The sequence below is a fragment of the Octodon degus genome, unplaced genomic scaffold (assembly GCF_000260255.1).
Source record: "Octodon degus isolate 3935 unplaced genomic scaffold, OctDeg1.0 scaffold00138, whole genome shotgun sequence".
NCBI classification, from domain to species: Eukaryota; Metazoa; Chordata; class Mammalia; order Rodentia; family Octodontidae; genus Octodon; species Octodon degus.
The window spans coordinates 2,336,746-2,349,755 of NW_004524714.1; the positions used below are offsets into that span (position 1 = coordinate 2,336,746).

Genomic DNA, 13,010 nt, shown 5'->3' on the forward strand with positions numbered 1-13,010 from the left:
CATGGCTAGCCTGCCCCCCAAACTGTTGAGATGTCTTACATTTGTGTGGTGATAAGAAAGTGCCCAGACCCCCAAGGTGGGGTCCTTGCTCCCTACCACCCTGCCAGCCATGAGGACTGTGGGTTTCGATAACCTCCAACCCAGAGATAGCACCCGACACACTTGGGGTGGTTGTCAGAGGCAGTGTAACTTTTTTGCAAATTTGGTAATGATATGGAAAGTATAACTGCTCTCTGTGGGTTCGTTTTATTTTTTCTGGGGTTTGGGTTCCTTGTATCTCTTCGGAGGATCTGGGATTCCCAGTCCTGATCACTTAACAGCAGCAGGCCACGGGCAGAGGAAGGTCTGGGTAGGAGCCAGGTGTAGGGACAGCCAGCCAGGTCTCAGGAGACCAGTGTGTCTGCAAGGAGCACAGGGTAGGGACTCCAACTGCCATGGAATCGGGCAGGGCTCTTGGGGGAAACAACCCCGGTGGGCGGGGCGGAGGGGGGCGTGAAGGCAGGTGCCGGGGGAACAGCTGTGGTCCTGGGGCTCCAAGTGGGGCAGGGGGGATGGGAAAGGTCTGTCCTCTTATTAGGGAGCTTGGTCTTTATCTGGGGACAGTGCAGTCATCGAGGTTAGGAGCACAGGTCCAGCACTGTGGTGCACACTTGTCCCAGCTACTTGGTAGGTTGAGATAGGAAGATCACTTGACCCCATGAGTTCCAGGCCAGCCTGGGCAACACAGTGAGGCTCCATCTCAGAATGAAACAGAAGCAAGTGACCACACACACACACACACACACACACACACACACACACACACAGGTTCTAAAGCCACATAGTCGTCCATCTGCCAGTGGGGCTTTGGCTGAGCTCTTCTGGCTACCCGGCTTTGGGCCACCTGTCTGTACCTTGGTCTTCCCCTAGAAACATGCAGATGACGATAATAGTTCCTATTTCACAGAGGCCCTGGGAACCCGGATGGACAGCACAGGCGAACATATCAAGTGCAGGGCCTGCTGAGACCTACTGGTTGTCACCACTACACTGCCTCTCTGCGTTCCATTTCTTGCCATGAATACCTGCATGGGGCAGTTCACAGAACAGCTGCATATCTGCCAATTCATTTGAGTTTCAATTTCTTATTTTGTTTTTTTAGATAGGTTCTAGCTATATAGCCCAGGCTGGCTTCAAACTTGTGATTCTCCTGCCTCTGCCTCCTGAGGGCTGGGATTACAGGTGTGCACCATCATGCCTGGCTTCATTTGAGCTTCAGAAGTGATCCCTGCAGGTAGCTGAGAAGGGGTGTCCGTCTACTTGCAGAGTGGCTAGGCGAGCTCTCGCAGCCTCCTGTGCTACGGGCTACGCCCGTGATCCCGGCCAACGCTGGCTCTGGTCACTGTGAAGCCTGTGCCTCAGCAGTCCACCTTCCCCTGCCCTCCCCAGTTCTGCACCCTGCCTGGGGAGATGCTGAAGATACAGGCAGCCCTGCCCTTGAGCAATTGCCAGTCCAGGGAGGTGGGCAGCAGCAGCCCCAGCGTTCAGTGGTGGAGTTGGCATGGGGCAGGGGTGCAGGGGGCTGTAGGTGACAGTAGGAGAAGTGCTAGATGTGGTGGAAGGGACACTGGGCAGAGGGCCTTAGTGTCTGGCCAGAGAGCCATGGCAGGCATTCCTGGCAGAGGCTATTGCGTGTGCGAGGCCTGGAGACAGTGGCCGGGAGGAGGCGTGGGCCTCTGGGCAGCCCGTCCCATCCCGCCCGACTTGTGGCTGCCTTCCTCAGTCCCTGGCACAGAGAAGTGGCTTTCCCGCCCACCCCCGTGCGGCCCCGGAGCCCTCAGATTTCCTGTGGGTGGGTGGCAGCCAAGAACCCCAGGAAAGCGGTGCTCAGCGTGTGTGTGTGTGTGTGTGTGTGTGTGTGTGTGTGTGTGTTGGGGTGGTCACCAAGCAGGCAAGGGACCACTGGGCAGGGGCTGTATCTTGCTGGGTCCCCAAAGGCCAGGCCGGAGCCTGGATTCCGGGAGGGGGCCAGGGTCACATCCTGACCCTGGAGACAGGAAGCCGCCCGGTGTCTCAGCGGTTCCCGTCAGGCAACCGTGCTGACCCGCTGTCTTCCTAACAAACCCCAGGCCGGGGCAAAGCTGGGTCACAGTGGCTGATTCACCCCAATTCTGCGCAAACAGCAAGCAAAGACATCCCACCCGTGCATGAGCGGATGAGCTGGCTGGGCCTGGCACTGACTCACACACGTGGCCGAGGGGCAGGCGAGGCTGCCAGGTCCCCAAGAGAGAGCCAGGAGGGGCCCTGGGCTCCCCAGACCTTCCCAGAGGTGGGGCCTCAGGGTGGGGACCTCTTGAGGCTGAACAGATGTGCCTACCTGCAGCTTTCTCTACTCCAGACCCTGCTGTGGGTGCCCAAGAGCCCTCCCTGAGTTCTGTGTGACAGTGGCACTGAGCCTAGGCTGCATTGGACCCCATCTTGTCCTGTCCTCTAGAGGGGGCACTGTCTGGCCAACATGAGCTCTCCAAGACCTGAAGTGTGGTGAAGCCAGCTGTTTAGGGGCAGGCATGGCAGAGCTTGGGCCTCTGGGTTGGGCTGCCACACAAGGACCTATAAACTGTCACAGCAGGGCCAGTGGATGTGGTGGCATTTACCTGTAGTCCCAGCAGTCAGGAGGCAGAGGCAGAGGCAGAGGCAGGAGGATCTTGAGCTCTAGTCCAGCTTGGACAATGGAGATATTATCTCAAGAAAAAAAGACAGGTGAGAAGAACTGGGGTCAGGGCTGTCACCTGTGTTCATGTTCCAGACCTTGCAGATGAGACCAGCAGGATTGGTGAAGGGTCCTGGGTGAAGGGGCAGATCGACTGGGCAGGGGCTGTGTCTGTCTCTCCCAGGGACCTGTGTAGGGCTGGATGGAGGGTGGGTGGGGAATAGGCCAGTGGGTAGCGGGAGGGAGGAGGGAGCAGGTGGAGTGGCTGTTAGCATTTGTACTTTGGCCCCCACAACGTGGTTGGTGGAGTCACTGCTCCCAAGTGTGGTTTGGAGGGGTCCGTCACCTTTGCTCTGGTCACCTAAGCACCAAGACCAGCGCTGTACCACCTGCTGTCCCCCTTTGGGAGCTCCAAAGCCGCTTCTTTTTTTGTTTGTTTGTATTTTAGGGAAGGGTCTACAGAGTGTTCAGGGTCTCATACTAGGTCTCGTAGTGATCCGCCTGTTTACAGCCTCTCAAGAGCTGGGATTATAGATGCGCACCCCGCCCAGTCTCAACTGCCATCTCAGCGCACCGCCCCAGGGGTGGGGCCGGCACAGCAGGCCCCTGCACTTTACTCTGCTGAGCTATTCTGAGGTAGGCAAACAGTCGAGTTTCCCCCGGCAGAAAGGGCTGGGGGAACAGAGGCCTCTCAGCTGGTGGCAGGAGCATCTCTCTCCGGGAGCCCTGGGAGCTCCCCTGCACACCTGGCTGATACCAGGACTCCCACAGAGCAAACGCTGAGCCTCCCAGGAGACAGTTGGAATGTGGGGGGCACCCCGTTCTAGAAGGTCATTGAGCCCGGTTCCCCAGCACAGGCAGGAGATGGAGACCCAGGACGGACAGGTGGTGTCTCAGCCTCCGTCACGGCTGCCCACTGTCAACCCTCGTGCTCCTCCCGAAAGGTGCGCAGGCTGTTGTTGTCCAGGAGCCTTGGGGCCAGGAGCTCTCCAAGGACACTCAAAGATACTCCAACCCACCAGTACTCCAAGCTCCTTATAAAAAAGGTGTGGCATTGACAGAGCACCTACCCAATCCTTTCCTGTACTTTAAACCATGTCTAGGTTACTCATGATGCCTAATATAATGCAAATGATATAAATTATGACAGGAAAAAAGCCTATGTGTGTTCAGTACAGATGCAATTTTTTAAAATACATCTTTCAGGCACACATGTAATCGTATCACTTGGGAAGCTGAGACAGGAGGGTCACCGTGAGCTTAAGGCCAGTCTGGTCTACACAGCAAGATCCTGTCTCCAAAACAAAACAAAACAACAACAACAAATATATATATATAAAATTTATTTCAGGCAAAGAATGTTGTCATATTCCTGTATAGCCCCAGTTATGTAGGAGACTTAGGTAGAAGAATCTCTTGAGCCCAGGAGTTCAGGGCCAACCTGGATAATATAGCAAGACCCTCCCTCTTAAAAAAAAAATTAAAAAAAAAATTCAATCCTTGTTTGATGTGATTTTCAGAGCTGCAAGGCATGGATAAGGAGAGCCAACTGCACACTGCTGGGCCCTGAACCACCTGGGTCGCAGACACACAAGTCTGTGAACTGTTCAGCCCATTTTCCAGATCTAAAAACTAAGGCCCGTGGAGGAAGGGTGACCGGCTAGGGTCATGGGCTAATGACGGAGCCCACAGTTGAACTCAGGTCCTTCTGGCTCTGACCCGTTTCCTTGGCCACCCTTCCTGTAGGCACTGTCTGGGTCTGCTGGGGGGTACAGCAGGCTCCAAGCTGGCCCTGGGAGGGTGGGGGCCGCAGGCAGCCTCGGGCTCTGCGCTGAGAAGAATTGCTGGAAGCGGCTTTCTATAAGTGTCTGCTCGTGTTCAGGGCCTCCTCGCCGAAATCCCCTTCCCGCCACCTACCGCCGGCCAACAATGGCGTCTGCGCAGCGCTAGCACAAAAATAGCACCTCGGTCGCCCGCCCACCCGCTCAGGGGCAGACGGGGCAGGCCCAGGCTGGCCAGGCTGGGGACGAGGGGCTGGCCGCTCTCCCGCCCAGAGTGGCCCCAGGATCCCGGAAGTGGAGACCCAGGGCTGGGTGACAGCAGGAAAAGGGCCGGGGACATGTGTGTGAGTGGCTACCGGTGACTCAGGGCTGTGGGGAAGGACAGGCCTGCTGTGGGAAGCCCCCTGGATTCTGGGAACACGACACCCCAAGAGCCCCACTTCCAGTTCCCTGAGTTTCTAGGCTGTTCTGTTACTGCGGTGTGACCCGGCCGGTGACTGCCTCTTTGGGCCTCAGCCCTAGTCCTCAACTGTCCAGGAAGGACCTAGGTGACAGTGGAGTGACGGGCTTGGTTTGTGAGTTCTGTTCTTTTTGGGGGGGAGGACACCAGAAATTGAACTCAGGACCTTGTGCTGTCCAGGCAGGCACTGAACTATGTCCTCAGCCCTAATAAGATTTTTGGGTAAGGTGAGCAGGCTGGGTCAGTTCTCAGTGAAGCTGGGAGAGGTCCTGGGCCCAGGCCCTTCATGGCACCAGGGTGGAGGGCTTCACTTTTTGTTCCGGTCAGTTTCAGGTAATAGTCATAACCCTGGAACAAAACATACATATTTCATATTTTATCAAAATAGAGCTGAAGGACCGGCTGAAATAGTTTATTCCCCTGAAATAGTTCAGGGCATTAAAGCGCCTGCTTGAGCAGACGAAGGGGCTAGGAGTTCAATCCCCAGGCCTGCCATGCTGGCCCCACCACCTCCGAGGCATGCTGAGACAGAGATTGAGACTGGGTGTGGTGGTGCACGCCTGTAATCCCAGTGTTTGGGAGGCTGTAACCAGGAGGATCACTACTAGTCCGGATCTGTTCAGTGAGACCCTGTAGACCCTGTACGAAATTTAAAAAAAAAATACAGAGCTGGGTGCAGTGGTATACATTTGTAATCCCAGCTACTTAAAGATGAAGGCAGGAGGGCCAGCCAGGTAGCTCAGCGGATTAAAGTGTCAGCCTGGCCCCCAGGGCATGCTGAGATGGCAATTGAGACTGGGAGTGGCAGCGCACGCCTATAATCCCACAGTTTGGGAGGTTGAAAATAGGATCACTAGAAGTCTGATCTGTGCGGTGAGACCCTGTAGACCCTGTACTAAATACATAAAAAATAAAAAGAAATAAAAGATGAAGGCAGGAAGATCTAGAATTTGAGTCCAGGGTGGGTGATTTAGTGAGACACTGTGTCAAAATTTTAAAAGTTAATAAAAAGGGGTGGATATGTAGCTCCATGGTAGAGCAGTGTTCCAACCCATCCCCAGTACTGGAATAAAAAAAGCTCAAAAATCAGAACCTAGTATCACATCCTTGCAATTTTCTTTTTGCTGCTGGGTTGAACCTAGCGCCTTCTTACTGACCTACATCTCCAGCCCACTTTGTTTTTTATTTTGAGAGATATTGCTAACAGCCCAGGCTGGACACAAAACTGGCAACCTTCCTGCCTCAGCTTCCTATAGTCCAGGGATTATAGGCATGAGCCACCACCCTGGGCCAGCATTTAATTTTTAACGTGTTAAGAATGTGTAGTGTTTTAGGACCCAGGCATGGTGGTGCACGCCTGTAATCCCAGCGCTCAGGAGGCCGAGGTAGGAGGCATAGTCTGAATTTCAGACTAGCCTGGGCTACAAAGTGAGCTCAAGGCCAGCCTGAACTGCATAGTGAGACCCAATCTCAAAAAGAAAAAAAAAAAGAATGTGGAGGGGGTTTTTAAGAAATAAATGATTCATTCCTGTGAAAATAAGAGTGTTTTATAGATAGAAACTTTTTAATATTGTATTTAATTAATCAGTAGGAGAGATGGGGAAAGTCACCTCCTTTAAACTGTTTATCTGATTTTCTGAAATTCTAACCATGCTCTTATTGTTTTTACACAGCTTTGACAGTCTTTGTTTCTGCCTTTAAATAAAATCCTATTGGTATTTGTAAAAAAAAATAATAATAATAATAATAAAAATAAATGAAACAGGAGGCCGGGGAGATGGTTCAGTGGAATAAGCGCTTCCCTGGCAAGCGCAAGGGCCTGAGTTCAATCCCTGGTTCCACCAAAAAAAAAAAAGAGAAAGAAATGAAACAGAATTCTTTGAAAATGTAACATTGAAGTGCACATATGTCAATTTGAAAACGTTCTGCTACAAATTAGCATAAAATATGAACAATAACCTAAAAGATCACACTAAAATGAAAAAAAAAATCATAGAACATTAGAAATGGAGTAACATTCTTTGCTCGTTTTGTGTGCTTTGAAGAGGGCACTCGCATACACGGCAGTCACAGGGTCCCCACTGAGCCACGGAAATGTCTCTGAACACATTTTTCCAGGGCTGTAAACTGTCTCTGGCTCTGTGACATCATCCAGGAGATTAGAAATGAAATCCAAAAACTTTCCATTGCTGTCTCTGTCTCGAAGCAGGCTTCTTCTCCCTCTGACGGCTCGGAGGGGTCCCGGGGGCCTGCTCCTGGCGACCGACCGTCTCAGGGAAGCTTGCTAGTTGTTGTCCCCGTCCCCCGCCCCCGCCCCTGCCACCCCAGCCAGGGTCCCGCTGTGTGGCGCAGGCTGGCCTTGCATCCTTTATGCAGCCTGGGCTGACCTCAAACTCGAGGCGAACCTCCTACCTCAGCCTCTCAAGCTGTGTTCCAGCCGTACACCCCACACCTGGCCTCCCCCCTTGTCTTTGTCCCTGTGAGTTGGCACCACACTTCCCTGCAAGTCCTAGCGGTGGCAGGGAACATTCCAAGTACATGCCGCCTTTATCACTTACAGTTAGGAATGCAGGCTGACAGTGTAGCTCAATGGTCCGGCATGGGCTTAGCATGCACGAGGCCCTGGGTTTAATCCCTAGCAGTAGAAGAAAAAAACTAATTTTGAATAGAGTGGGTACGTTCCAAAATAAATGAGTTCAACTTCACGTGCTTCCATGAAAACAATAGCAATACCAACAAAGATGCCAGCATTTTAGTGCCCTGAACGTACTAAAGGGGAATATTGTAAACTGCAACAGATTTCTTTCTTTCTTTTTTTTTTTTTTTTTTTTTGCGGAACCGGGATTGAACTCAGACCCTTGCGCTTGCCAGGGAAGCGCTTAGTCCACCGAGCCACCTCCCCAGCCCCAAACTGCAACAGATTTTTTGACACAGGTGCTGGCTATGTGTTTTAGGCTGGACTTAAACTCACTGCATAGCCCAAGCCAGTAAGCCCCTCAACACACCAACACACACACACACACACACACACACACACACACACATCTGCAGAAATGATAAATTTTGACCGATTATTGCATGACATTCAGACCCACCCCAATTTCTTCTGGGGCTTACCAGGACTATTCTCTCCATTCCTTCAGCCTGTGTTTTCCAGGCACATCTGGAAGGTCAGGCGCTGCTCCCGGCACTAGTCATCCTCAGTGACCTGGCTGTGCAGGCTGAAGGAGGCGTGGGTGACAGCCCACAAGGCACCTTGCTCTCTGGCCTACCACGCCTGGGTGAGTCTCACTGGTCTGAGCTGAGTATGTCTCCTTGTCCCACCCCAGGCCGTGTCACAGCTGGAGCTGACCCTCCAGGCGTCCGAGCTAAATGGCACCCACCCTCAAGAGGTGCTTCTGGTCCTCATCACGAACACGAACATCCTCCTGCAGCTGCGGGCGCCCGGAATCCCACTCCACCTAGCCTACGTGAGTGCTGCCTCCAGAGGCCCCGGCCCCCCGTGGAGTCCACGGCCGCAGTCAGTCTCCGCAGGCCAGGGTCTCCATCCCAGTGGCCTGGCTGGTTTTCATCCTGACATTTGTCACCAAGATCCTGCCTGGTGACCCCTTGAGCTCTGACAAATGAAACCCAGGCGACAGCAGGAGCAGGAGGAGCATGAGGCTGATGAACAACCGGGCCAGACCGGATCCTTCTCAAGCTGCAGTTTGCCTTGTTCATTGCCTCTGAACAAGCTCTAAGACATCCATTTGAAAATTCATGAGTCTTTTAGTTCTTTGCTTTTGGGACAGGGTCTCACTATGACCCTGAACTCTTGACAATCCTCCTGCCTCAGCCTCCTGAGTGCTGGGGGCTGTGCTAGCATACCTGGCCAGGAGCCTTAAGGGAATGTTAACAGTGGTTAGGGCTAGGAAGTGGAATTTGCAGGAATATCCAGCTTGTTTTTTACCCTTTGCTCAATTTGTAAGACTTGTAATTGACATAGCCCACGTTAGAGATACTTTGTTCTTAAAACTCTCTCAAACCTGAGGCCAGGGGGTGGCTGCACACCTGTCTCCCAGCACTCAGGGGGCTGAGGCAGGAGGATTGCTGCACCTCCTATCCAGCCTGGGCTACAAAGTGAACTCAAGGCCAGCCTCAACTGTATAGTGAAACCTTGTCTCAAAAAGACAAAAAATAAAGATAGAAAAGGAAAAAAAAAAAATCCTGTCAAGCTTGTCAAACACATGAATTAGAGAGGAGGGCTGTGGGATTTGATTTTTCCCATGGCAGGGATGGAAGAGGCTGCTGGCCTGGTGGTGATGATAGTGGGGCATGAGGAGCAGCAGCCTTTTATGGGGTGGGAGACAGAGAGGGCGGGCCTGCCAGGGGAGGGAAAGATGACAGGAACACAGAGTGGGGTGGGGGGAAGGATAGGATGGGAGTGTGGCAGGAGGTGGGACCCAAGCAGGCCACACCTTGCCCCGGAAGGGGAAATTGAGGCTCCCAGGGAGAACGGCCTTGGGTAACTCCCCCCACTGCCTGTGAGCTGTGATCCAGAATGACCCAAAGGTCTGCAGCTGAAGGCTTGGGGCTAGGCTAGGTGACAGACAGAAGCACCGCATGGGCCTTGGTGTCAGACCCTGTGCCAGGCAGGTGACTGGCAATGTCCAGTCTTTTCATCCCTGCCGGGCCTCACGTTGCTGAAGACCTCCCCGTTTTTTAAACCACCAGGGGGCGCGCTCCTCACCGAGGGGCCCTTCCTTCATCCCCTTGTGAATTCCTCCAGACTGGCGCATTCCATTCTCAGGGACTGTGCCCTGGTGTCTCACCTACTGTCACCATCCGTCAGCCCTCCTTCATAGCCAGCCTGAAGCCTCTCTGTGGCTGCTGCCACCACCAGCTCAGCTCAGTGCCCACAGCTTTAGTCACAGAACAAAGCAACTCAAGTTCCTGGCCCCACAGGCTTCCTTGGGGTCCCTTCACCACAGCACCTCCCCCAGGAAGCCTGCCTTGATTTTTTTTTTTTTTTTTTCTCCCAGTCTGGAAGCTTCTCCTGAGGCAGGGCAAGGATGGCAAATCTTGAACCACCCAGATGCCCCATCCGCGTGCAGCCAGAGGCCTGTCTTCCTTCTCTGTTCTTATGTAACCTACACCCTCTGCCTTCCGTTGCTTCAGAGAACTCGGGCCAGGGTGGTTTCTGAGGAGTGAGATGGCAGCCATGGGGTGTCCTAACATGGGCTGAGTGACCAAAACGACAGCAGGGTGATACTGGGACAGTGGTCAGACAAGGATGTGCCCCTTACAGTTCCTGGGTAGGGAGGAGCGAGACACTGCGGACAGGCGGTGGCAATTGTGGCCTTCCTGGCTCCTGAACAGAGGGGATTCAGCCAGGGAGCAGCACCCTGAGCCTCCCTGTGTCTCCCCAGAACACCAGCCTGGTCATCTTTCAAGAGTCCCCAGAAGTCAATGTCACTCAGCTGCCACCGTTTACCACCAAGACCAAGATCCTCGACTGGGCAATGACCAAGGGCCCCATTGCCTCAGTGGCCTCGCTGGACGACCCCGGCAGCATCCTCCTCCGCCTGGGCCAAGGTTGGCTTCCCCCGTGGCCTCTCTCTAAGTCCTCTGCCCCAGTCCTCACACTTGGGCACTCGGGGCTGTGGTGGGGTGTGATTTGCCTGTCGCACGTAGCATCCGTTTCCCCGAACTTCAGCCAAACCTTGTGAAATGCCAGATGACTTACTTAACAAATTTCACCACTTTTCTATTAGTTATGGTGCAAGTGCTATGTGCCAGGCCCTACGCAAGGCCCTGGGGGTTCTGTGGGGACTGACTCAGACTCTGTCCTCCTGGGGCTGGCATGGGGATGCATTAGGCTCAGTGCTGTCGTTTAAGGTCTTGGTGTGTGCTGTAAGAGATCCAGCAGGAGGAAGCTTCAGGGGGTGGCCGGGTTTTGTTAACCCTGTGCTGAAGCAGGAGGAAACAGAGGCCCAGGGACTGATGCAGGGACCCTCGGCAGGTCCTTGACGCCCCCATCTCAGTGGTCGTCCTGTGTGCCCCCCATGGCTGCCTCTGTCTGTTGGTGAGGCAAGGGCTCTTGGGTTAGTGCCAGGCTGCTCCGGGAGGGCACTGAGATGCGCTTATCTCCACAGCCTCGAAGTCACCGTCCTTCTGCCTACCAGAAGCCCAGCAAGACATGGGCCGCACGCTTGAATGGCGGCCACGGGCCCCCGCCTTGGTCCGGAGCTGCCGCTTAGAAGGCGTAGCCGGCCACAAAGAGGCACACATTCTGCGGGTCCAGCCTGGTCCCAACAATGAGTAAGGGTGCCCCGCCCCTCTCAGGCTCCACCCCACCTTTCACTGCTACCCAGCCCCACCCACTCGTGCTATACCCCTGGATGGGGACCCTTGTGGGTGGCCATAGACTACTCCTGGCTAGGTAAGCGCACAGCAGCTGCCCACCCTGTGCAGGCCACCTCCTCCGCCCCGCCTGTCCCCATCGGGTCCGTTTGAGCCTGCGTTCCCACCCGCACTGACCCGGCTACCTGTCGCATCACAGGCCGCAGACAGTGACCTTGAAGGTGGAGCTGAGCTGCATGGTGGGGGCGCCCGATGCTGTGCTCATTCTGCAGACCTCACCCTATGTGTCCTGGGTCATCGATGCCAACCACAATGTGCAGGTCTGGGTGAGTGGCACCGACCAACAGCCTGAACTCCCAGTGTCCGCCATCACATGAGGTGCCGGCTCCAGCACCCCTGATCGAATGAACCTTTAGGCCGCATGGACCTTCTGTCCCCAGTGTTCTCTGTCAATCACCTGTCCTTCCTGAGGCCACCTCTTCCAGGAAGGCTTCCCTGGTCCAACAGGGAGTCCTCTAAACCCAGCTCTGTGTGTCAAGGCCAACTCTGGGAGAGGCAACTCCTGCGCAGTGGAAGGACAATCAGGAGCCCGGAGATGAGGAGCAGGTGGGTAGGTGGGGGGAACGTGTCTGAGACCCCTGCTCTGCCTTCCTGCCTTTAGGCCCCTGGAGGATACTCCTTTAAGATCTTCCCTGACAAGCACATTCCAGGCTCTGTGCTCCCGGAGACCCCGCAAGGCTTGCTGGGAAAGGCCCAGATGCTCAATGCCAGCGTTGTGGCGTCCTTTGTGGAGCTCCCTCCGGCCAGCGACATCTCCCTGCGGGCCAGCTGCGGTGAGTCCCAGCCCTTCTGCCAACTCCCATCGCACCCCACACTTGTCACACAATCCGGGGAGCTTGGGCAAGCGTCATCAGCCAGCCTGAGCTTCCCTGCCCTGTGTGCAGCGGGAACAGTGCACAGCCAGCCTCCCCAGAGCATGGTGCCCAGCACTGTGGGCACTCAGTGACTGACTGTCCCACAGGCGGTGGGCTACCGACCACGCCGGCACCCGGCCCCACCACCCCGCCCAAGGAGAACTGCAGCCCGCACCTGCTCCTGTCCATGATCCGGCCCACGTGCGCCAATGGCATCATGACACTGGTCCTCAATAAAGACCACGTGAAGGTGAGAGAAGGCCCCGGGGCACTGCCCGGGAGCTTTGGGCCCTACCAGGGCAGAGGGTCAGGTCACATCCCACCATACCACAAGCCTCCATTTTTGAGTTAGGTCCCAGCACAGTTGGGGATGGTGCCTTCCACAGGGCGCGATTTAAGTGAGGTCTGACAGGGCGAGCACATGCCACTGCTGGAAGGGGTACGTGCTCAGCACTCTGAACAGGGCAGCCCTCTGCAGCCGCCATTGACCCCAGATGCTGGCTGGGCCAGGTGTTAGCTGAAAAAGTGGTCTCGGCCTGACTGACACATGAATGTATTTTTTATAAAAACAGTACATGCTTTTAAAAATATGCAAGTGGGCCAGGGAGATAGCTCAGCGGCATAAGCGTCTGCCTGGAAAACACAGGATCCTGAGTTCTATCTGTGGTTCCACAAAAAGAAAAGAAGAAGAAAATCTTGGGGCAACCCACGCAGGTCCACCTTCTGTCCTTCTCTCAGACAAAAGCTTTCTTTCACTCAATAAATATATTCTGGTCTAAAAAGAGAAAAAAGGAAAGAAAATCTTGAGCTTGAATGTGTAATTC

General features: G+C 54.5%; 1 protein-coding gene across 1 annotated transcript in view; it reads left to right on the top strand.

Annotated features, from left to right (window-relative positions):
• Eng (endoglin) overlaps positions 1–13,010 on the top strand; it is a 42,890-nt gene that overhangs the window by 11,514 nt on the left and 18,366 nt on the right. The window contains exons 3-8 of the mRNA XM_023701700.1: positions 8,260–8,400; positions 10,339–10,504; positions 11,065–11,230; positions 11,472–11,598; positions 11,934–12,105; positions 12,294–12,436. Coding sequence (XP_023557468.1) covers positions 8,260–8,400; positions 10,339–10,504; positions 11,065–11,230; positions 11,472–11,598; positions 11,934–12,105; positions 12,294–12,436 — 915 coding nt within the window. The remainder of the gene's footprint in view (positions 1–8,259; positions 8,401–10,338; positions 10,505–11,064; positions 11,231–11,471; positions 11,599–11,933; positions 12,106–12,293; positions 12,437–13,010) is intronic.